The 24051-nt window shown below is 50.4% G+C and overlaps 1 protein-coding gene across 1 annotated transcript in view; it reads left to right on the plus strand.

Annotated features, from left to right (window-relative positions):
- Positions 1-23700, plus strand: part of Klf13 (KLF transcription factor 13) — a 48907-nt gene extending 25207 nt beyond the window's left edge. The window contains exon 2 of the mRNA XM_087901292.1: positions 18318-23700. Coding sequence (XP_087757418.1) covers positions 18318-18607 — 290 coding nt within the window. The 3' untranslated portion in view covers positions 18608-23700. The remainder of the gene's footprint in view (positions 1-18317) is intronic.
- The last annotated feature ends 351 nt before the right edge of the window (positions 23701-24051 follow it).

The raw sequence follows: 24051 nt of genomic DNA on the forward strand, positions 1-24051 counted from the left end.
ACCAAGAATAGCTGCTGGGAAGGGGGGCTGCAGGGGTTGTGGCCAGTTCCCACAGTGAGCTATCAGCCTGTGGGAGGCAACTCCTTCAGCCTGGCTTTTCAGAAGGGGTTGTCTGTAGGCAGAAGCGCAGGGCCCCAGTCACCCCCCCCCCCAGGCCTTGCGCTAAGCCCCAGGCCCCGCTAAACCAAGGTGCTCCCAGGCCTTAAGTACAAGGGGGTGCCTGTTTCCATTCCGCTCTCCTTTTAAATCAAAACCAGGCTGAAGCCAGGAAAACAGTACACCCCCACAACCCTGCCTTACCCCCTCCCCGGAGAATTACTGACTACAGCACCCAAGTTATAGTCTGGGGTCAGATGTTACACTTGACTGCAGCCAGGCCCCAAAGATGGCTCAGACGAGAGGACCCAAGCATGTCCTGTGTTTACCAAGTGCAGCATTAGACCTTGTACAGCTCTGCCTTCCGGGCCGTGGAAAGCACACTAGACTGTAGTGGAGAGACAGTGATGAGATGGTCCAAAGTTTCAGGCCACAGGACGGCACCTCCCCAGGGGGTGGAGTGGGGGCAGTCAGTAGAGCAACTGACCCTACCCAAAGCTCCGGAGTAGGCCTTGGGGGAGAGAAACATCCAGGCAGGAAGGAAGTGTGGCGGTATGTTGGGCCTGCTACTTGGGATTGCTAAACTCATATGTTGAAGAACACCCCACAGGCACCTCCCTCCCAGTTGTTGTGAAAGAAATCTGGGACATCCCATCACGTTACCCTCAGTGCTTAAATGCAAGCTATTTTTTACACGCCAGTCCAGGATGTCTAATATCGATGCAGGATAGTACTATGTGGTGCCGAAAGAGACCCAAAACCTGATCCCCTAACCTCGAAGTCGGAGCCCCCTGGAGAACTGTAAAGTTGGGGTGCAGCCCGTGGTTGAATATGTGCTTTGTTTTTATACATGGGGCCCCAGCACTGGAAAAGAAGGAGTTTTTTTTAAAAAAAAATGTCCTGACTGTCAGGTTCATGTTCTGAGCAGCTGCAAGTAAGAAAGGGCAGCAGCACTGTGCTGCTCGATACTTCTGGAACCACGATTACTGGGAAGCGGTCACATGCATCAGGGAGAGGCCCATTGCTTCAGGATGGTCCCTCGCCTCTCCCAGGGCTTTCTGCAAAGAAGAGCGTTCTCGAAGGAACAGCTGGGTTGCCGAGAATGTCACACCCATCCCATTTTGCAATGGGAATTAAAACACTATTATTAAAAAAAAAATCGGCATGTGTGCACATCTTATTATTTTAAAAAAGGGGGAAGGGGTCTCTCTTTGCCCCTCCTCACTGTTCCTTCCCTCAAGGCAGCACTGCCAGTTTCCTGGCCATTTCCTTCAGAGTTTGCCTTCCAGGAGGAGTCTGCCTCGGAGGCTTTAATTCTTCTTGTCTTACCATGATGGCAGACGAGCATGTTGTTCCCCTGCCGCCTACCCATGGCAGCTTTGCCCCTCTCATATGGTAATGGGATCCTTTGGTAGGTGACTGAATGCAAGGGGACCCATGCCCCACATGCCCGCTTTCTCCTCCCTTAAAATGACTCTTTGGCATGGTTTCCTCTAGGCTATGGTTTTCCAGATGCCATCCTGGGCCTGTGTTCCTGCTGGGTATGCCTGCACAGTGTGGCTCCTGGAGGGTGGTGCTTGCTTGCTCTGCATCTTGGTGATACATACCCCCACTGTTTCCAGAAGAGGGTATGGAATAGACACAGAGGATGGGAGATGTCTCCATCTTCCCAGATTAGATCAAAACTATAGGGACTAGTTATGAAAATCCACATTGCTAAAGCTGGAGCCCTTCTTTTGCTGACCATTTTCAAATGTCTTGTCATGCTCTGCTCCACTCTGGAACTAACTCCCTCCCTCCCTCCCTCCCTCCCTCCCTCCCTCCCTCCCTCCCTTTCTTCCTAAGATTTATTATTTTTATTTTGTATCTATGGATGTTTGCCTGCATATGTGTACTTGTGCACCACATGTGTGCCTGGTGCCTGTGGAGGCCGGAAGAAGGTGTTTGATCTCCTGGAACTGAGCCATATGTGGGTGCTGGGAACTGAATCCAGGTCCTCTGAAAAGGCTCTTAACCCTGAGCCATCTCTCCAGCTCAAATACCTTTTCAAAAAAGATTTTTATTATTTTTTAATTTATGTTTTGAGAATTCCACATATGAGTACGATATTTGCATCATCCTTCTACTCTCTTTCCATATTTTTAATTATGTGTATTAATGCCTCAGAGGATTGTAATGTTAACATGGGAAGTGTGCTTCTCTATCCGGTCCTCTCTCTTCTGACATGCCTTTCCCTGCTATCAGCTGACCTTTGGCCTACAGGGCCAGGGGCTGCCTTTTCAGACACCTCTGGTATCTGGTGCTGCTACTCCGAGGGTGGTGGTCTGTTAGGCCATTTCCCTTCAGGGCTTCTCAGGGAGCAGTCCTCTGCCCTGCCTGGGGATTCAGAATCAGCTGGGATTACTTCACTAGGGCGGCCTTATCTAGCCTGTGAGCTGCTGTTGAGGAATCTGCCCCACTCTGAGCCTTCCATTAGGTAGTCTCTGCCCTAGCAGGTATGGGAGGCCACCCTGTGTTTGCCCTGCCTCTAATATTGTTCTTCCTCCCGTACCTGCCAGAGGTTCCTGAGCCCCTAGGTGGGGTACATTGTGCAGAGTAAGGAGACCCCCCCTTTCTCTGCCTCTGTGTTCTAGAGTTCAGCTTCTAAGTGTAACCCTTGCCTTTTATGTTTTGTTTTCTCTCTTAATTTATTTTATATCAGTGGAAATCAGAAGGTGACTGATGCCTGCTTCTATCTTTACTTACTTGGACTTAGCACTAGCATGGGAGGTGTAGGGAGAGCTGAGAACTAGAAAAGAGGTGATGAGCAAGCTAGTAATTGGTAGTCAGTCAGAGGACTTGCATGAATTGGTTCTCTTCTATCGGGCCTGAGGTCCCAGTTTCCTTTAGTTCCAGATCCTGTGACAAGCCAGGCTTGGCATAGCAGTCACAGGAGGTTACCAGAGGGCCTGGCTCATTCCCTCTTTCCTCTGGAGTAAATTTTTAGGATTCAGATTGGGCCACCGTCACTCCGTGGCACATGGTGACACCACTCCTATGATATTTTGTAGCGTTGGAACATAACCCAGGAGTGAAGAGAGGGAAGATGCTCCTCATTTTCTTGAGGAAATGTACCAGTTGGTTGGTCAGAGCAGGTTACAGAGCCACTAGGTCTATGGGAGCCTGAAAGGAACAGGCTTCCTCGGGCATTGCCTCTTAAACTGGTCCGCCCTTCCAAGGCAGTTGCTGGGCCAGTAGGTATCCGTTGCCTGGTAGATCCTATGCACTTACTTCCCAGGTGGGAAATGGCAAGGGAAGTGTCCACTTGACAAAAGTGACCACAATGGATTGCTTCCAACATAGTTGGGGAGCGTGGGAACTTAGTTTCTCGTCAGTTGAATCTGATTTAGCCATTTGCACCCTCAACACTATAGCTTGTCATGCACTCGTAAACGCACAGAAATGAACTCACAAAGATCCACCTGCCTCTGCCTCCCAGATGCGGAGATGGGCACCACCATCACGCCCAGTTTTGGCATTTTAAGAAAATAAATATTTTGATTTATTCTTTGACAGTTTCATATGTGTGTATGTATCTTGATTGTCTGCCCCAGCTCATTTCTCTTATTTCCCCATATTTCTCTCCCACTCTTAACGTTCCTTTTAAAAAGAACTCAATGAGTCCAGTTAGTGCTGCCCTCTTGCATATGCGTATGACCTCCCCCTCCCTATGAGAAGCCGTCATGTGCCAGTAGCTTGTCATGAGCCTCTCCCCAGTCCATGTTGGGATGCTGACTGCTTGATCATGTGCAGGTGACCTTAGCCGCTGTTAGTTCATGAGTGCAGCAGCCATGTCAGGTCGAACAGACAGATTTTCACAGTAGACAGTGAAGTTTTGAGGAATACTGACTGAGGTGTTCAGTTTTCATGGTCAACCCATCTAGATTTTTGAATCGCCCAGGAGACACATTCTGGTTGTGAGGAGGGGATCCCCACCCTGAGTCTAGATGACACAGTCTGATTGTCTGGGTTCCCAGATGTATAAAAAGCAGACAAGCTCCCTCATTCCTCTCTCTCTCTCTGCTGCCTGAGAATGCGGTGTGACCTGTTGCCTCATGTGCTGGCCGTGATGGGCGTCATCCCGTCGAACTGTGAGCCTAAAATAAACACTTCCTTACATTGCTTTGCTCAGGTACTTTGACACAGAAACAAAGATAGTGACGCTGTGTTGGCTAAGTGTTCTGTAGTCTGTTCCCAGCCTGTAGCCGTCTGATCTCTGGATTGGGTGTGTGGCTTTTGGAGGTAAATACAACAGAAAGGAAAGAGTTTCTCTCGGCTTCATGCCCATGGGGGATGCAGTTCATGTGAATTCAGCGCTATTTATGTTGTTACTCAGATGTCCCAGCCCTGGCCAAGGGACTCTTTCAGTTCCTGTGTCCTTTTGACATAGCCCTTGGTTGGGAGATTTTGTCTGTTTCCTGACTTTGTGGCGTTTTTATGATGCCCAGGCTCATGTACTTTTCCCGTCCCAGCTCTCAGATCAAATCCAAAGGACCCTGTTTCCTCTCCCCTTGCAAAATGGTATCAGAATCCAGAATCTGGGTGTGTTCCTTGTGACTGGGTTGTGGCTGCTGCCTTGCAACTCAGTGAGAAGAGCTGGTGGAGGGGAGGAGAGAGAGAGAGAGAGAGAGAGAGAGAGAGAGAGAGAGAGAGAGAGAGAGAGTGTTCGCCTTTTATACATCAGTGAAATACACCATTTCTCCTGTCCCTGCATTTGCACAGTGATCTAGCATGAGTCCACATCCAGGTCTTACTTAGGGCCAGCTCATGGGACTGAACTCCCTGTGGACTACCCCTTGCTGACCCTCTGCCCCCAAGGGGTGCCCTCCCCTGTGTACCCCCTCCTCAGTGTACCTGTGATTGTTGGACAGTGCTTAGTTGAGGTGGTTTGCCCACCACAGTGAAGGTCCTTTTGCCTACTCTTCAGCGTTTCCAGGCGGCACTGTGTTCCCAGTAACTCAGGTCAGCTGCCATCCCCACCCTCCACAAAGGCATGTGACTCAGTGTGAGTTCCAGCCTGGGATTCCCCAACTTCCTGGTCAGTGTTTGTTTGTGTAGACTGAAGGTCCTTGTTTGTGAGTACAGTTCCAAGTGCTGGGGTTTTTGTTGTTGTTGTTTTTTTTTTGTTTTTTTTTTTTGCTACAGTGCTGGGTGGAAACCCAGACTCCACTCAGGTCCCCCTCCCCGAAGTTCTATGAGAACAGACAAATGCAGTCTCTGCTATCCTAGTACCTCTGTAGAAACCACCTTGTAATCTGGGCGGTGATGGTGCACGCCTTTAATCCCAGCACTCGGGAGACAAAGACAGGCGGACCTCTGTGAGTTCGAGGCCAGCCTGGTGTACAAGAGCTAGTTCCAGGACAGGCTCCAAAGCTACAGAGAAACCCTGTCTTGAAAAAAAAGAAAAAAGAAAGAAACCACCTTGTGTGTCCCTTTGTTGTAGTTAACCAGTCCCCGAACTCCCTCCCATCCCCGATGGGTTTTCTGCCTATAGATTGTGTTTTGCAGATTGAAATATAAATAGAGCCCTGTGAAGTGCAGTCTACCTTCTTCAACTTAGCAAAATGCATTCATAATGTATTCATTTTGTTGCAAGTCAGTAGCTTCTTTGTTAACCATCGAATAATATTCCATTGTGGGTGCACCAAAATTTGTTTCTCTGTCTGTAGAAAGTGATTGTTTCCAGCTTTGGTGGCGAACAGCTGTTGTAAGGTCTGCACACAGGTCTTACCTTAGAATCTCTTCAGTTCACCTTGCTTAAGATCTGTGAGTAGGATTTAGATGTTGCATATAAGGCTGTGTAAATTTGAAAGAATCTGTGAGTGACCTTCCACAGTGGCCTCCCCTCCCTCCCTCCCTCCCTCCCTCCCTCCCTCCCTCCCAGTGAGTGAGTGAATTGCAGTGCTGTGTTGTCCTTTTTCTCCTCTGGATTCCATAAGATGGGAAGAGCTGAGTACCTCCTAGCTGTCCATCTTCCTCTTCGGTGTAATGCTCAGATTCTTCATTCAGTGTTGAAGTTGGGTACTTATTGTTGAGATTTCAGAGTTCTTTATATATGCTGGATGGCTACGATTTTCCTCCTCTCCCCCCCTCCCCCAAGACATGGTTGCTCTGTGTAACAGTCCTGGCTGTCCTGGAACACAATTTGTAGACCAGGCTGGCTTCGAACTCACAGAGATCCTCCTGCCTTGCCTTCTGAGTACTGGATTAAAGGCGTGGTCCACCACACCCAACTAAGTTGCTAAATTGCCAAGTTCCCTTTTCTTTAGCTCTTCCTCAAATAAAGAATATTTTCACCAGATAATTAAACCTAGGTTCTGTCTTTCTTTGATAGCTCAGAAACTCAGAAATGGGAAGCACATCCTTCCTAGGCTGTCAGCCACTGTCTGAGTACAGTGTCAGTGTACTGTGTCCCTGTGGGATACCCGGAGAGAGACTGTTGATCCTGGCTTCTGAAATGCTATAGGGTCCTTCAGTTCAGGATGGCGAAGGAATGCAGGGGAAGATGAACCGTAAGACACACTATGTCCCTTTGGAAAGCAGTACTGAGATCTGGGAATTGAGAGGAAAGACATAGAAATGCCAGTTCTTTGGGTTCAGCTCACTCCCTCCTGACCTCCATCACCTGCAGGAGACCTTTGATGTAGCGTTTCCATATCTGAAAGTGTCTAGAGTGGAAATTTACCTCCTCGATTGTACCTCCAGCAGAAACAAGGGAAGGGTGCCTGTGTGGGGAGGGCCTGTCTGTGGCGATTGCTGTTTTATAGGGGACCTGAGAAACGGAAATTTTCAAATGTGTTTGTAACCCTTAGTAAAAGGAGAGAAAACACCATCATGAAATGTCTGGCATGTGGTCCTTTTGACCTCTCCAGGCATGTATACCAGTGTGTGTAAATTAGTGCTGCTTCCTTGTCAGGTTGGGGGTGCTGGTTTGGTGGAAGCAGTCCTGGTTAGGAGGTGTGTGTGTGTGTGTGTGTGTGTGTGTGTGTGTGTGTGTGCGTGCGCGCGCGCGCGCGCGCGCATGGCTTTGTGTAGAATATTGTTGTATTCTTTACGATTGCCTGAACCACCAGTTCATTTGAAAATATAAGAAATTCAGAAAGGACAATCACATACCTTCCCTTCCCCAGAACAATCCACGTTTCTTTCCTGTGCCCATGGCTCTGGAGAGTTTGCTGTTTGCCTGCATCCAAACATGTAGTCTGCCGTGTGTAAAACCTCCCTGCCCGTGGCTTGTGAGAGCATTGGATGGTTCCATGTGCTTCCGCCCCCACACCCTCATCTCACCCTCCTCCAGATGAATATGGGTGCCACTGAGCTCCCCTCCGCAGCCAGAGCCTTGCTGGAGAGGGGTTTGGACTCAGGGCAGGGTTCCTGCTCTGGGAATCATCCTGCCATCATCACACCTGCCTTGGCACCAACAGACCCAGGTGGACCTGGATCGTGGAATCCCTTTGAAAGTGACAGTGGGAAAGATCTTGCTAATCCTGGGTGTTACAGAGTGTAGCACTTACCTTCCTCCTTGGTTGGGGCCTCTTGGATCAACTCCCTTGGGGTCCTGATCCGGGCCAGGATATCAAAGGTCATAGGAAATAGGGTGGAGGGCAAAACAGGGTCTAAGGAGGAAGGGGCTCTATGGAAGCCAGGGGCAGGGCTGGGACAGGAATGAGCTGGCTCTATCTCCTAGATGGCTTCCTGAGCAGAGTTCCCAAACTTCTGAGCGGCTGCAGGCAGAACTGAGGGGTTAGTTATACCTATGGTGAAGGGAATTTTGCAGGAAAGCCCAATCTCAAACTAGAAACACAATGGATTTCCCAGAAAATGCTGGGTGTAAGTTGCCAGTAACTGGAGGCGTGTGGTCAAATGGGCTGGTGATCCCGTAGAGGAGATTTCCTGGTGGGCCTTGAGGGTGTGAGGCAGGAATCCTGGCCACTTTGCAGCTGTCCTTAGAAAAGACACGTCGGTGCCCCCACTTTTTTTAAGTGAAAAAACTAAATAGCCAAGATCCACCGTGAATTCTGCTGTGTTTGCTCCATGAAGTCAGCTCTGGATAAACTGTTTTAGTTATGTTCTGCTGGCAGCTTCATGGAACAATCCCCCAATTAGTTAGAACCTTCTGTGTCACTGGGGGCAGGCCAGGTAGGAGGTTCAGGAGCTCGAGGTAGTCACTCTCACGCTCCCCCAGACACTCCTCTGCTTGGAATGGGCAACTGGTTGGCAGTATTCAGCTCTCCTCTCACAGATAAGGCCTTGGTGCTGGGGAAGCTGACCCCTTCTGCAGGTTAGGTGCTGTCTGCTGCAGCAAGAGCATTAGTGATTGCCAGCCGTCTCTTGGGATTGTCCTGCAGGGATGCTGCCCCTAGTTTGTAGACTGACTGACCAGGAACTGGACAACTGCTGTAGCCTGATTCTGAGGTGGTGGCTAGCCTTCCTCTGCAGAGCCTGAGGGGCCAGGGTGTTGAGGACGGGATCTGGTGAGTCTAAGGAACAGGTGCCTCGCAGTGTGACCAGTGTTCAGCCCCGTTTGTGGGTCAGATGGGGCACTGATTTCCTATGTTTCTCTCCTTTCACCTGCGATTTGAGTGTGCAGGCAGCAGGCCGCAGCAGTTCCCGACTGTAAGCACTGTTGTGGTGAGGACGGACATGCAAATTCCTTTCTAGGCAAAAGTCTAGGCTTTGAGGCCCAGCTCTGATGGGACATTGACTCCTCCTCTGACATGGGTTCCACACTTGCGGGTCTCAGGGTTGGTAGAGGCAGGTAAGCTGGCATAATGTAACGGTGAAGCTGACTCACCGTGGCTGGCTCCTCCCAGGAGAATGTAATATCTGCAAAGCAAGGTGTATGCCCTGGCTAGATACATCTAGGAGGCACCGAGGCTGGGGGTGGGGGTCCACAGGGAGAGGACGGAGGAAGGGGGCGCAGTAATTACTGAAAGGGCAGAGAGGTAGCCTTCTCAACTGTTCACAAGGTGATGCCACCCCTCTGGGGCCTTGGTGCCACTGAGGAGTTCCTTTTGCAGAGGGGCTGTGTCCTCTAGCCCCACCCCGAGGTGGACAGAGGGCTTGTCAGTATTGAGCAGCAGTGATGATCTGGGAGTCTGCACAGGCTGCTGATCGCTAGAACATCGCAGCGTGGCCCACTCCACCGGGGGAAGTGCCTGAGCTTCTCCACATTGTGCCTGTTGCTCTCTGTCTTCACCCTTTCCATCGTGGTCTGTGAGTAAACTCTTTCCCAGAAGTCTGCTGTATCCCTGGTGCCCACCACTCTAACCCCTACCGAGAGACCCACTCTCCTGCCTTGACATTGGGGTGTGTGTTGTGGCTGCAGGTGGGACTTGGCCTCCAGGATGCCAGCACCTGCCCTTACAAGCAGGTAGGTATTCAGGGGCTAGCCTAGTCAGGCCTCCAGCTAGGGCAATCTCAGTCTCCATCTCCAGAGTGCTGGAATCACAGACATGAGGCACTGTGTCCAACTGAAAGCTATTTAACGTGTAATTCTGATGCTGATTTTTGGTTGTGTTGGAAATGCACCTCAGGGCCCCGTGTGTGCTGGGCAAGTGTTCCACCGCTGAGCTGTGCGCCTAGCACTCATGGCTAGTTTTTAAATAGACAGGGACCACGAGCGGCATTGTCTGGTTTTAAGTTTTTATTTATTATTGTGTAGTATGTATGCGCGCTAGTGTGTGCACGCCACCAGTCACTTGTGGAAGTTAGAGGACAGCTTTTGGGAGCCTTGTCTTAGGGTTTCTATTGCTGTGAAGAGACACCACGACCAGGGCAACTCTTATAAAGGAGAACATTGAACTGAGGCGGCAGCTTACAGTTTCTGAAGTTCAGTCCATTATCATCACGGTGGGGGCCTGGTGTCCTGCAGGCAGACATGGTACTAGCTACATCTTAATCAGAAGGCAACAGGAAGGGAGTTCCGAAAATACTGAGCAGTATCTTGATCCTAGATGAGACCTCAAAGCCTGCCTCCACACACTTCCTCCAAGAAGACTACGCTTACTCCAACATTGCCCCCTATACTGGCATTCCCTTTGGGGCCATTTTCTTTCAAAAACACCACAAGCCTGGTCTCCTTCCACTGTGTGCTCCAAGAATCATTTTGTCAGGCTGGCATGGCAAGTGCGTTTTACCCGCTGTACGATCTTGCCAGCCCCATGACTAGTATCATTTTCTAGTTGACCATATGGAATTTGGGGGGGGGGCGGTGCTTGGCTTGGCTTAAGTAGTTTTGCAGCCTTTCCTGTCTGGACAGGAGAACCTGTCCTCACTTCTGCACAGACAGGCAGACAGGCAGGTGCATGCGCACCCTCATACTGTTTGTTCAAATGCTTCATGCTTTTGTTCTGGGCCTTGCCTTCCTCGTGAGGCTGTAATACCTGGTAGCCTGACTCTTACGTTCCACAAAGAACACCGGCTTATTCGTGTTATTCTTCAGTACATGTGTTCCACAGTTTACTTAAACATCTGTTAAACCCTCTTTGTTTCCGGGCTTCAGCTATGCTGATCAGTCAGGTGTGAATGCCATTTTCTGAGTGTGCAGGCCTTGTGTAGGCCAGGCACCAGAAGGTTCAGAGGACTGGAGGATCTGGAGTGTTTGAAAATGTGACCCTAGGGGCTGGCCCAGCACCTTGAGCGTGATGGTTGATACAGAGCTGCAGTCTCAGCCACCACTAATGTTGCGGAGTCTCCCAAGTCACCCTGAGAAGCACTTTTCTCAATTGCCCTTCTGTAAGCAGAGGGACAGTGTTGCTGTGTCCCTGTAGCCTGACCATCGGGTGAATAAAAGGTCTATTTCAGTGGACTCTTTCTGCCTTGAAGTCCTGATGGAGGGATGCTTGGGGTTGTTGGGAGAGAGCCACTGTAATCTCCCCATAAACTGCTTCTGCATGGTTTTCCATTTCTTCATTCCAGTTTTCATGAACGCAATGTTGATGGTGAGCTTCATGTGTATCTTTTCCTGCTTGTCATTTTCCTTTTACTTAGAATGACTTCATCCGCCAAGTTCTGTGTAGGCCAGTTAGCAGTCTTTACTTTCATAGCTTCTGGACTTTGACTTCTATAAAGAACTTCTGCCCAAGTATTGTAAAACAGTTTGCTCCTAGAACATTCATGGTTTCATCTTTCACAGTCAAATCTTTGACAAGTTAGGCTTTCTTTTAACTTGTGACATTTGAACTAATATGTAAATTAATAGTAAACTAATAAATATGGAGGGTTGTGTGATGGATTGACGCCACATAGAACTGAATCCAGCATAATGGATGAAGTATGGGGCTAACCCTTACAGACACTAGTTGTTTAATACTTTTTGTGACACTCCCCCTCTCACTTGCTATGTCTGGAGTTCCACTTTGTTGGAGTCTGGCTCTGCCCTCCTGCCTCACTCTAGCAGCTAGTTATTAGCTGCTGCAGCCATACACCTTTCAGTGACAAATTATCCCACACCAAATTACAACAACTGAAACACCTACTTTAAGAAATATCCCTGCCTCCACTGCAGAAATCGTCCAAGACACATACTGGTCGAAAGTGGAGTCTGAGGCTGAGTAGCAGTCTCCCTTCAGCATCCGGATGCCGTGTGAGCCTGCACTTGCTGCTTTTCAGCCTCTTGGCTAAGATCAGGTGTAGGGATGTGATGGAATCCGTGGCATTGGTTCCCACAACAGTAGCAGCAGGCCAGAGTGCCCCGAAGTAGGGTCAGGGGCAAGAGCAGCATCTGTAGCCAGTGGTTCCTCCCACGGTTGCGTGCCACCCATTTGCCCAGGCATACACCTCCCTGGGTCCCTGAGTCCACCATATAAAAACGTATAAAAACGTATCTCTCACAAGCAGGCGTGTGTCCTCCAGTCTTTCTCTACCCCTCACAGTGACTGAGAAAGACGTAAGATGGCAACTCAGGGCACCAGCGGCAGTACGTGGGCAGGGAAGACAGTTTCCTTGCTTCCTGCATCTCTACCGATGCAGACTGAGTCCTGGGTCCTGGCTGTGACTGGCTCTGCCACTAACCAGCTCTCATCCCGAGGTGTATCTATCTCACCTGTTCTGTGGGTGAAGGAGGCAAGTCATTTGCAGATTAGCTGTCCAGGAACCAAAGCGTACCCTTAAGGGATTAGGGAAGTCCACTAGTCAGAGTCAATCCTTCATACCCAGTGAGGCTGTGTACCAGAATTTTTCTTTGAGTTCTCCAGTTGATCATCCCAAATATTTCTTTATCTGTGTGTTGAGCTTTGCTCGGAGAACAAGCAGGCCTTCTTGGAGTGAGGACTATCTCAAGGCATTTTTGAGGTTGAAAGCTAGAAGTGGCCCCAAGCCAGTGACCACAGATCAAAGCTATTTCCTGAGGAATGACAGTCCACTCTGGTATGGAGTAGCCAAGACTGAGAGTCTGTGAGGTGGAGGTGTAAATCTCCTTAAAGACTTCTGATGGTTCTGCTCTGCCTCCCTCTAACCCCCACATAGATTCCTTAAGCCTGCAGAGGGCTCTTCATGTAATCTAGGATACTGAATAATATTGATGATCTGCTTTTGCAGGGTGTCCTGGTCAGGGGGGCATCACTCCCAGGCCCTCCCTTCTCCCTCTGCAATAAGAGTTGGATGGTGGCTTGAGCAGTAAACGTAAACGAAGATGAAGCAGTAGGTTGTTCTGTCCCGTCCTCTGCACACGTAGGATGGGGCTAGGGAGGGCAACAGAAAAGTCTCTTAAAAACACATGCTGCTACTCCTGAGAGGCCCACGCAGAGCAGAAAGGCACTGTGGTTTGTGCAGGTGCTGCTGGAACCTAGATTCGCCCACTCAGTTGGTGGGGAGGAGTGAGTGGCAGTGAGACTTAGCTGTCTGATTGGTGCTAGGTTGGAGCATGCCCATTGGACCGGAGGATCCAGCAGGGCTGAGCTCAGACTGAGCTGGAGGAGCACTTTCAGAAACCAGCAGCACTTGTGCGCCTCTACTGCGGGACAGCGCGCGCCCAAACGCAGTAAGGGCTTTGGCGGGAGGAGAGCCTCGACTGGGCTGTCTTGCTTCCCCTCCTCCGGCCAGCCTCACAGAGAACACGCTGTTCCCGCCCAGGCCTGCGGCTTGGGCAAGAGCGTGTGGGACGTTGTGTTCCCTGATAAGATGAGGCAATCACGCTCAGCCTGTGCCCTGTGCTGCTTGCTGCTAGTAGCGGCCTCGCGGCGGCGCCAGGGAACATTTATGTAACCGTGGTCCTGGCGAGCCAAGTACCCCTGGCCAGTCTCACCTCCGGCTAAATCCCCAAGACACTGCACCCCCACACCCCTAGCTTTGTTCTGAAGCCCCCCCCCATTAGGCTTAAGCCTCCACACCCTCTATGCAGGATCCCTATTCCATAGCCCCCCCTCCTAGGACTTTCACTTGGCCTATAGCTTTTGGCTCCTGTGCCTTCCCAGGCACTTCCCCAACCCTGTGACACCAACACAGCCTAGCCCTGACCCAGTCCCCTTCAGTGGTTGGTCTTCTTAGACTTTTCTGTCCCTTACTTCCCTGACCACCCAGTCACAGTGCCTCAGATTCAGCAGCCAGCCCCCTTTCTCCCACCGGGTTTTCCTTCACCAAGCGTGATCCCCCATCTTGACCTGTGGCTCCAGTCACCTCCCCATGCACCTTTACTGATCATCCAACATTCTGTCCTCTGGTCCCTTTTAGCTTCTGAGAATGGGGTCCCTTTGAGGGCTTTGGGATTCCTCAAAAAGACTAGCTTTCTATAGGGACCAGCTTTCTCTATTCCCGCTACCTTCTTGAGAGGGCCGGTGCCTTTCAGAGTTAGACCACACCTTATCCTTGGGGGCTGGTTGTACACAGGAGGGCAGATACAGGACAGTGGGGGTTGTTGGGGCTGTTGTTTAGCCTCTCCTACTCCCTTTGCTGTGATGGGAGGCGGGGTCACCAGCTGTGTGCTGGGATTGTCTGAATGGTGTGTCCTGTGATATTTTAGGCCAGCCACTCTACCCCGAGTACAGCGTCCAGAACAGCACTTTCAGAGTGATGCTGGAGGGTACCTGTAGGCACCCGAGACCCTCTCATGGCACCATGAGCTAAAACTGTTGGCTGCAGTGACATCACCCACCTTAGCTCTTCCTAGAATGCCATGGAAAATTCCAGAGGCTGTGTGATAATTGATGGCCTCCTCTGGGCAGCTGCTGGAACGTGTGCTTGGGTTTTGTTTGTGTTGTGTTTTTCCTCATGCAATGAGTATCAGGGACACACACACACACACACACACACACACACACACGCAGAAGCTCTTCAGAGAGCTCACAGGGATAGTGCAAGGGATGTGTCCTGCAGTATGAAGTGTCATGTGACCCCTACCCCTATTCACTCATCCTCCATTATACATACTAGTACCTACATGTATCTTTGGCAGCCTTGGACATCACCACTGGAGGTGGGCATGAAGCTTGAGCTTCTGCCCATAGACTTTTTTTTTTTTAATAGGCTGATAGAGGCATAGAGAGCAGGTGGGAGGCTGGCGTCTCTTGGGGTGAGGATTACGCCCTGAATTCAGGTCCTGCCTTGAGCATGTACCAGTGAAAGTGTGGGAACCCTTCCCACTTTCCTCCCCAGTGAGACACTCACTGCCCTTCTCTGCAGCCCTGCCATTACATTACCTGGCCCATCCGTAATTGTACCCATCTTGGATGCTTCCAGGAACACAAGCAGAAAGATCCTGAAAAAGACAAAGATCGGGGCCTCTTAGGAAACCAAGTGAAGCCGAGTTCAGTGGATTCTGTCTCCACCCTGACCCCAGCTTCCACCTCTGCTCCAGTCTAAGAAGACCCTGTGGGTGGGGACAGAACAGGCACTTTGGAACACGCCAGGCTTGGTACCAGCGCTGGTGGTACATAGCCTATGGCATCACCACGTGGGCCCGACTGTGAGAACAGGACAGCAAATTTGCTTCCTGTATCCATCGAGTGGATAGCTAAAAGCAGCTGAAATTTACTTCTCAATGTCGAAACCAGACATCCCAGAGCAAGATGCTGGCGGGGTGGGTCTTCCTGGAGGCTCCAAGACAGCACCCACTTTCTTGCTTCTCTCCTCTCCCAGTGCTGGAGCTGGCAACTGGGAGCTTGTAGATGGATGGTCCTGGTCCCTCAGCACCATTTCCCCTTTACTTCCCTCTTGAAACTTGTGGCTTCATCTCACGATTTTTGCCCTAATTATATCTACAAAGACCTTTTTCCCCTTCCAAATTAGGCTGCTCCACAGATTCTGGGGACTAGGGGTTGGCTGTATCTTTTCATTGCAAGCAGTTTGGAGCTTGTCTGGTGCCAGGGACTGGGTCTGAACTGGTACAGGTGACCCCAGACCTTCCCAAGGTGCTGCTGCTGAATAACAGGCCCTGTGAATAGCCAAGAATAGAGTTAGCATGTGACACACTTCTCACTTTTTTGTTGACAAGCCTCTCTTCCCGGAACCGGTTAGTATATTCAGCATTATCTTCTCTTTGACTATGGTTGGGTTAGATATTTTTAAAATTGTATTTAGACATTTTTTTTTAAATTTGGGGTGTCGTGTAGCACATGTGAATAGCATGGCGTGTGTAAAGATCAGAAGATAACTTTTGGGAACTGGTTCTCTCCCTCCAGTGTGTGGGTCCTGGGGATAGAACATAGGTCATTATGTTTGATCAAACACCTTCACCTTTAGAGTCATCTCTGGCAGTCTGCAACACGGAATTGAACTGTGTTCAGTTCAGCACTGTTCCCTGATCTGATTTTAGTTGTCCTGATGGGTACTGTTAAAAAAAAAAAAAAAAAGAATATATATCCTGTATGTCTGTGTTATATAATGTATATATAATATATATTTCTTAATTTCTCAAATTAATCTGTTTTCATGCTATTTAAGAATTCACCTCACTCCTACCCTTACACCCACCTCCTCCTGAACTGATAAATAGATAATTTTAATTATTCCATTATTTAAATCCCACTGTGTATCTTTGTACCTTTCCTCGAAAGCCACGTTTTGTCTGTGGCACCTGTCTGTGCGCTGTGCTGAGGTCCAGCACTGGCTTCATGTGACTGGTCCTGTTGGGCTGACCCACTGAGACCTGTGCTGGAGTTCCATTTCCTTCTGCCTTCCCATGGGTCCTTGGGAAAGAGAAGTCATTTTGCCTACGAAAAGCAGCTAGGGCCTTTGAGCTGTGCACCGGTTGCACCGGATCATCTGGCATTTTAGTGTGTTTTGAATTTGAACGTTGCTGTCTTGTGTCCAGATTGCTCCTATATTTCCTGGAGTTCATCATCATCATCCTAAAAAACGAAAAGAAAGAAACGTGCCTTCCCTGTGTCCTTAGATTTATCTAGTATCTTGGCCATGCTGTCTGCATAGAATTGCTTTCTTCCCAGTAGTATCCCCTGAAGGCCTTGGGGCTCTGCCTCCCCAAGCCTCCCCCTTGCCCTGGACCCCTGGTTTCTTGGTGCCCTCCCCCCCTTTGCTGGATGGAATACTGGAGATGTAAACTCTCCATCCCCTGCCCTCCAGTGTGTCCAGCATGACCGACACATAGTGCCTTGTTCTGGCCGGAAGCCTGATGCCTGTTCCTCACATACCACTTATTAAGTATTGAGATCTCACTTTTTCTACTCACTGTTGTAATTATGCAGAACTTCTCCTAGCACTTCCCTCACACCACCTCCTGATCTTCCCAGCATGCTCTCCTGTTGTTCTTCCTGCCCCTACCCCTACCTCACACACTGGCCACAGTTTGTCCTTCTTTCCTCTCGTCTGTTCCTCTTTTTAGATAAAAGCCCCTGTACTGATGACTGGAGCTCTCAACTTTTTGTCCTCCACTGTCTGTCAGAAACAAAAATTCCATGCAAAGCTAGCGGTCTACTCACAGAACAGTCCTGGAAAACCGAACCAGAACGTAAGGGCAGCCATTGTGGCCATGCCCCAGGCTGCTTGGTTTTGAGTCGCCTCTCAGTGTCTTTCTCCACGCTGTGAAAATGGTTGAGGAAAGCCAGGCCTTGCCTCCATAGTGCTAGGGGAGGGAACACTGCTGCATTCGCAGATTTTCTAGAATTGGGGTTTTTGTTTTGTTTTTTAGGCTAGTTCCTTGAGTATATTTCTAGCTTTTTGGAATTACTATTTAATCAAGAATATTTCTAATTTCTCAGTGCTTTTTTTGTCCTGTTTTCTGAACTTGCTTCCTATGATATTGTTGGCTCTGGGCATCCCGTCGTATCTCAGATTGTATTGACTACTAATCAGAAATTTTAGGTTAATGTTCTTCCATTTCCTGTCTTCTCTCATTTTCCTCTGGAGCTGGTAGCTTGGTTGCTGTCTCCCTTTCATGCTGGTGATTTTCATTGGCTGTCAGGTGGCTCCAAGTATCTGTTTGTATTTAAGGTGGATGGATGGGCCCTGTAGATTTCCTTTGTTAGACTTGGTGGGGGCAACTTCAAAGGCTGGAAATCTTCCTTAGAGGCTCTGTAGGACAAGGAAGCAGGAAAGGCAGCTGTATGGCTCCCCCAATATAGACAGGGTTCATCCTGGGGTGCCACCAAATGCTTCTCCCCAAGTAGCTGGTCCGTCACACCCTCCCCCCCCCCCCCCCCCCCCCCCGTGTCCCTCCCCTCCGTCTCCCCCTCTCCCCCATCTCTAGAGTTTGGGTAAATGCTAGTGTGTTCTTGATCTGAGCAAAAAGTAGATTGGAGTCCAAAGTGAGTAAATCCACACTACCTACCCCGAGTTGCACTGTGCTCTGCCTTCACACTTGCCTAGCTCCGCCCCCCTCCCCCTTCTGAGCCATCACCTTTGTGTGTCATCCTGCCTGAGTCTGCAGGAGCCTTTTGAAGTCTGCTGCGTGCCAGGCCTGCATTAGGACCCCTGTCAGAGCAGGTACAGTGGGCTGGCAGATTCTGGGTAATGGTCTCTCCGACCCCCTCTTGCTAGACAAGATGCACCCCCTTCCTACTTCCTGCCTGGGAGTGTTGATGGAATGCTTCCCCTTGTCTGAGCTCCACTGCCAGAGTCGGCCATGTTGTGTTTCTTCCTCAGCGCTGTCGTCTGCTTGCATCTCAGGTGTGGGCTGAGAGCTTGTCCACAGGATGGGAAAATGGGCCTCGAGGGTGGTGAGAGGCAGTGGCTTGACTAGATGGTGGGGCGTGACCGAGACTTAAAACCTCTGCCCCTGTCTCCCACAGGTGAGAGGCCCTTCGCCTGCAGCTGGCAGGAGTGTAACAAGAAATTCGCACGCTCGGACGAGCTGGCGCGGCACTACCGCACGCACACAGGCGAGAAGAAGTTCAGCTGCCCCATCTGCGAGAAGCGCTTCATGCGGAGCGACCACCTGACGAAACACGCGCGTCGCCATGCCAACTTCCACCCGGGCATGCTGCAGCGGCGCGGTGGGGGCTCGCGGACCGGCTCGCTCAGCGACTACAGCCGCTCCGATGCCAGCAGCCCCACCATCAGCCCGGCCAGCTCGCCCTGAGCGCCCGCCGCGCCCGGACCGCGCCCCGACCGCGCCCCGCCCCCTTGATAATAGGAAAGCTGAGTGAACTTGAGAAGTCCACAGCAAAACACTTTTCTTCACCTCAGGTGTCAATTTTTAACAAAAAAAAAATCGTTTTTTCAAAAAAATATATACACGACCCACAAATTGCACAATAGAGCTATCCACGAAGTTGAGATTCAACGGTGTCGAAACCCCCCCTTTCTCAGGGATGGACGCGGTCCACGAGGTCAGTGAGGGCACGCCTTTCTGCTGCCTTACTCTGTACATAGATTTGCACTCTGGAGTTTTCTGTGAGGTTGGGAATCACACTGGGGCAGAACAGGCCAGCTGGGAGCAGATGTGGCCACCGACATTGTGATTTTGCAGCAGACCCTGAAAGGCCTGTGCCCCCTTCCTGCTACCACTCAGTGGCACCTCTGCCCCTTGGCCTGGCTTCTGAGGGACTAGCCACCTCACAGGAATGCGGGAAGCCATGACAGACCGTGGGAGCAATTGCCTGTGGAACCGTGGAGAAGGACATCTGCCTTCTGAGGTGGTCCTGCCTGCCTACCTGCTTGGCTTTCTGCCTCCAGAAATCCTCAGAAAAATGGAGGCCAGATGCAAACCCTGCCTGGATTGGCATCCTATTGCTGCCAATAGCCCAGGGAGGCGACCTGGGTCCTGCCTACCCTACAGAAGGCACCTGGGACCCTTCACCATCACACCATGTTCTCAGACTGGGAAATAGTGCCCTGGGCATGTTGTGCTGAAACTGCTTCCCCCCAAATTGGTGTTGTTTCATCCAGTTCCCCCAAGCTCTCATGCCCTGGGCCACTGTGGAGGCGCCTCTGTTTGAAGCAGGACCATCATGTGGCCTCTGCCTCTTCAGTCTGTGTGTGTGGCCTTGCCTGTGGCAGCACTCACACATCCCACAGAGACTGCTGGTGGAACTCGCAGATGCTGGAGAAACAAGGATTCTGCTTCTCTGGGGGGAGGACACCACATGACAGTTGTGGGAATCACCTTCTCAGAACCTTGAGTGCAGACTTAGCAAACACCCAGTTCCACCCTTGTTGCACTTCCCACTTTCCCTCCAGTTTCTGCCTGCCCTGCCTGGGAGGACCCAAGCCACACCCATCTGCACGGCAGGAATGGGGAGGGGACTGCTGGGAAAACAGCTGAAGTAGAAGCCAGGCCTGACCTGTTTCTTCTGGAGCCCAGACCTGGGCTGCTGTGTTGGATTCAGGTGCTGGGCCTGGTTGGCAAGACCGTGTTCTGGTTGCTCCTCTGCAGATCCACGGAGGGTCCATCTGCTCCCACCCTGCAGAGGCCCAGGCATTTCCTCCCCTTCACCCAAGAACTGGGGCCTAAGAACATAAGGTCCCAGGTCTGATCAGATATATATGTGTATGTGTGTGTGTGCGTGTGCGCGCGTATGTTTCGGTTGGGTGGGTTTGGGATGGATTTGGGGTGTCTTACAGAGACCTCTCTTCATTTTGATATGGAGGATCAGCCCCTGTGACTCAGAGGGCCGTAGATGGGCTTCCTGGGCCCAGAGTGCCTTGGTTGTGGTCATTCTGCCTCCACCCCAGCCCTTACACAGTGTCGGGGGCAGCACAGGAAAAACCCAGAGACCATGCCCAGCCAGGTCTGCAGTTTCTGACTGTTGTCATGTGGCTACCATGTAGACCTGGGGCACCGCTTTCTGACTACCTGTGTCAGCTTTGAGAGGCTAATGGCATATGGTGGCTTTTGGTGGCACAGTGGGTGCTGAGTTGGGCTGTGGCGTTTTTGCTGCCAAAAGCAGGCATCGTGGTTGGGGGGATGGTCCCTGTCCTGGTCCAGTGCAAAGCTAAAGCTAGCGACAGCTCTGCTTGCATTTCATCTGGGGAGGAGAACGGAATATGTGTGGCTGGGACCTTGACTAAAGGGAACCCTGGGTGCTTGGGGTGTGGCGATCTTCGTGCTGAGTTCCAAAGTGTAGTCCCCTCCCAAAGTCATTTGTGTGAGGCAGAGGAAGCCACACTCTGAACACATTTCATGTCTCAGGAATTCACATTCCAGATTCAGGAATTTTATTCCAAAGTCCTTTGGTGCACCTACATCTATGGTTCTGAAGACAGAGCGATGCAGCAGTGTGCCCCAAAGGCCAGCCAAGGCCTCTCCTTGGGAAGAGCCAGCTGCCTCCTTGTGATAGACCTGCAGAGTCACACAGAAGGCGGCTTTCCAACTCAGCCACTGTCTGCACTTAGGAAGGGTAAAAAAGGACTCTAAGCCCCATCATCTTGGAATAAAAGAAAGAGCTGGTTTGTTGTAGAGTGGGTTGGGGGGTGGGGGAGGGAAAGCGGGCGTAGGCTGTTTCCAAAGAGCACTTAATTTAATTTTTTCCTCTGAATGACCCAGGGCTGTTCCATCTGATGGATGGAAGGGTAACGTTGCCTTAAAACAGAAATATGCAGGCGTTGGCTATTTTTGGCAAATGAACGTGTCTTCATTCCCAAAGTGGTTCTCCTTTAATGGCAGGGTGTGGTCCTTCAGCATGGGGCTAAGGCAACCCTCATGGAACCCCCTATATCATCTGGGGCTTCAGTTCATCTCATCAGCGGGTGGGATGAGGGGAGGAACATGATTAGACTCATTTCCAGTGGGTTATCATTAGGTTCCCATCTTGTCATAAACAAGGGATTCCTTCTAAGGTACAGCAGAGTCTTCCCAGCCTGGGTCTGGTGCGGGGGCTTTGAGTTTTTTGCGGTTACGGCCATACTTTCTGGTTTCAGTTTGACTGAGAAGCCTATAGGGTGCCCAGAAATAATACTGAAAAGTCCAATCCTTTTTTTAGGGGCAGGAGGCAGAGATCCCACAGTGAAAGTGCCTGAGTGAAGGACGGGAGAGTTCCCTGTAGCAGTGTCTAAAAGGAAGTCTGGACTTCAGCCAGGGGGCTGGAGTTTAGCTCATGTCCCAAATGAAAACGTCCCTCTTTGCATCAGCCATATTAGGGGGTCACTGTCTGTTCCCCAAATGCCTACTGAATCCTACAGCCATACAGAAAACAGCCCTTTTCCAAAGAGGGCCCTAGGTTCTCTCTTGATGGGTGCTATGTAGGGATGGACAATGATGCCCTCGATGGGAGTGTGGCCCTACTTGTATCCTGCCATGCCCCCCTACCCACAGGACCTGAAGTGCAAAGTCCCCACTTCCAGCCCATCCCATCTCAACTTCGTTCTGAGGCCAACCCTGGGACAGGCACAGGATTCACCAGCGTGCAACCTCCCCGGGTGCAAAAACATGCACCCTGGTGAAGGGTGTTTCCATGTGGGAAAGAGGGAAGATGACATTCTGTAGCTCCAAGAGAAATGTGGCAGGACAGAGGGGTTACCTTTCAAGACTTCCTGTCCAAGAGGCTGGCCCTTTTCTAGCCAGAAGCAGGTGCTACGACATGCACAAGGTCACAGCATTTCCTAGAGGCTTCATCTGGGGTCTCCACCAAACAGGGGCACCTTCCATGTAAGACACATCTGAGCAATAGCTTGGCCTCGTTTTCTCACTCCTGGTTGTGGCTTTGTTTACAAGGCTATCTAGTTTGACTTCTGACAGGTGTTACTGATTGCTGCCCCTCTCCCCAACACACACACACACACACACACACACACACTTACAAAAGGCCATTCTGCCAGAGACAGTGCTGGAAGGTTTATGTATAGCCATGTTGCGATCAGTAAGAAATGCTTTATAGGTCGCCCACATTTTTTTTTAATTTTTTTTTATTTTTTTATTTTTTTTTTTTGCTGTCCAAAGTTTCCTATGTGAGTCCTGGTGGCCGTGTCTCTCAGAGCTAAAACCCAGATGTGGACTCAACTGTTTTGAAATCAGGATGGCACTAGGAAGAGCCAGGTCCTCTGACTAATTTTCCTGATTCAGAGTCTTTGAAGGTTTGTCCTGGACACATTCCAGAGAATTTTGTACCCAAACATGGATGCTCAATCGAGCTAACTACTGATACAGGCCCGAGCACTGCTGAGGGAGAGGCCCTTCCTCTTGCTGACCAACTGACCTCCAGCGAAAGGAGCAGAACTGGCCTGGAGGCCCCCGTCCGCCAGGGAAAGGAGGCTTGCTTGGTTTCTGTTGACACCCCTCCCCCCCCTTACAGGGTTAGTGGACTTGTCTTGGAACTCTCTAGCCCAGCCCAGCTCCCCTACCCCCATCCCCCATCTCACACAGCTTTAAAACTTCACTACTTTGTTTAGAAACAAACAGGATGGCAAAGAAGACACCTCACCCACATCCCTGGGACTGGGCAGGAAACGTAGGTCAGGCGTGGGGGCGGGGTTTCTCCCTGCTGTTTCCCTAGAGCTCCTGCGGGGCTGCCCGTTCGCATTAACAAGGTCAGCTTGTGAGCTGGTCACCTGTGGGCCAGGCTGCCCTAGTCAGAACTGAGAGCCTAGATTTCAGAGTGTCCCTTGCCCTGGAGCAGTTGGGGCCACTTCTCAGACGCAGCCTGATATCTCTTCAGTGTCAGACCTGAATTAGGAGGACTACCCTGGTGTGTGAGCGGAAGGACCTCTCTGTTCTCCCTTGCATACTGGAGAGGCCCCGGGGTGCCTGGTGCATTGTGACGTCAGAGCTCCTATCCTTGGTGACTGGAAATCTCTGTTGTGGTTTTGTTGGCTAGACCCAGGTGACTGCTTTTCATACAAAGCCATCGGTGGAACTTCTGTGGGATCCTTTGCCAAACCCCAAGGCAAAATCCAAGAGTCCAAGGCCATTTCCATCAAGTTCCAGATTTTCTTTTCTATAGGAACTACTTCTTTTTTTTTTTTTTTAAAAGACTACCCTAGCTCCCAACATGCTTCCAAAGGCCATGTTCCGTCTTTTCCTGGATCACTACAGTGAAGTATTACAGTTGTATAGTTCCCAATCTGGCCTTGGCTTGCTCGGATAAAACTTTGTTATGTATTTTGTAAGGCATAGATTCTATATTGTAATGTCCTATGCAAAAGAAAAAAAATTAATGAAATTGTAAATTTTATTGTTTTAACATGTATGCATGTTTAGTGACGTTTACATTTTGAAATAAAATTTATGATTCATTATTTTATTTGCCTAGGTGACACACTTGAGGGGTGTGGTCCACAGAGACTCTGGGTGAGCTACAGGAGTTAAAATCGAGAGAAAGTCCAGCCCCTGAGTTGAGGGACAGAACCTTAGCTGGGACTTTGCACAAGATCTCTGGGGACAGAAGGGTCTCTTCTGGGTGTGGGAGACGTTTGAGTTCACTAGCATTACCTCCTTTTCCTCACTGTGGACACAGGAGGATGTGACGCCCATGTCCCCAGAGGGTTCCATGCTTTCTGCGGCATCCTTTTTGTTGTCACTTTGTCACTGAAGCAAATAGGCTAATCAAGCCCAAGAAGAAGGGAGTCTTTTGGCTCATGGTTTCACGG

This window comes from Myodes glareolus, chromosome 24 (genome assembly GCF_982192425.1).
Source record: "Myodes glareolus chromosome 24, mMyoGla1.1, whole genome shotgun sequence".
Lineage (NCBI taxonomy): Eukaryota > Metazoa > Chordata > Mammalia > Rodentia > Cricetidae > Myodes > Myodes glareolus.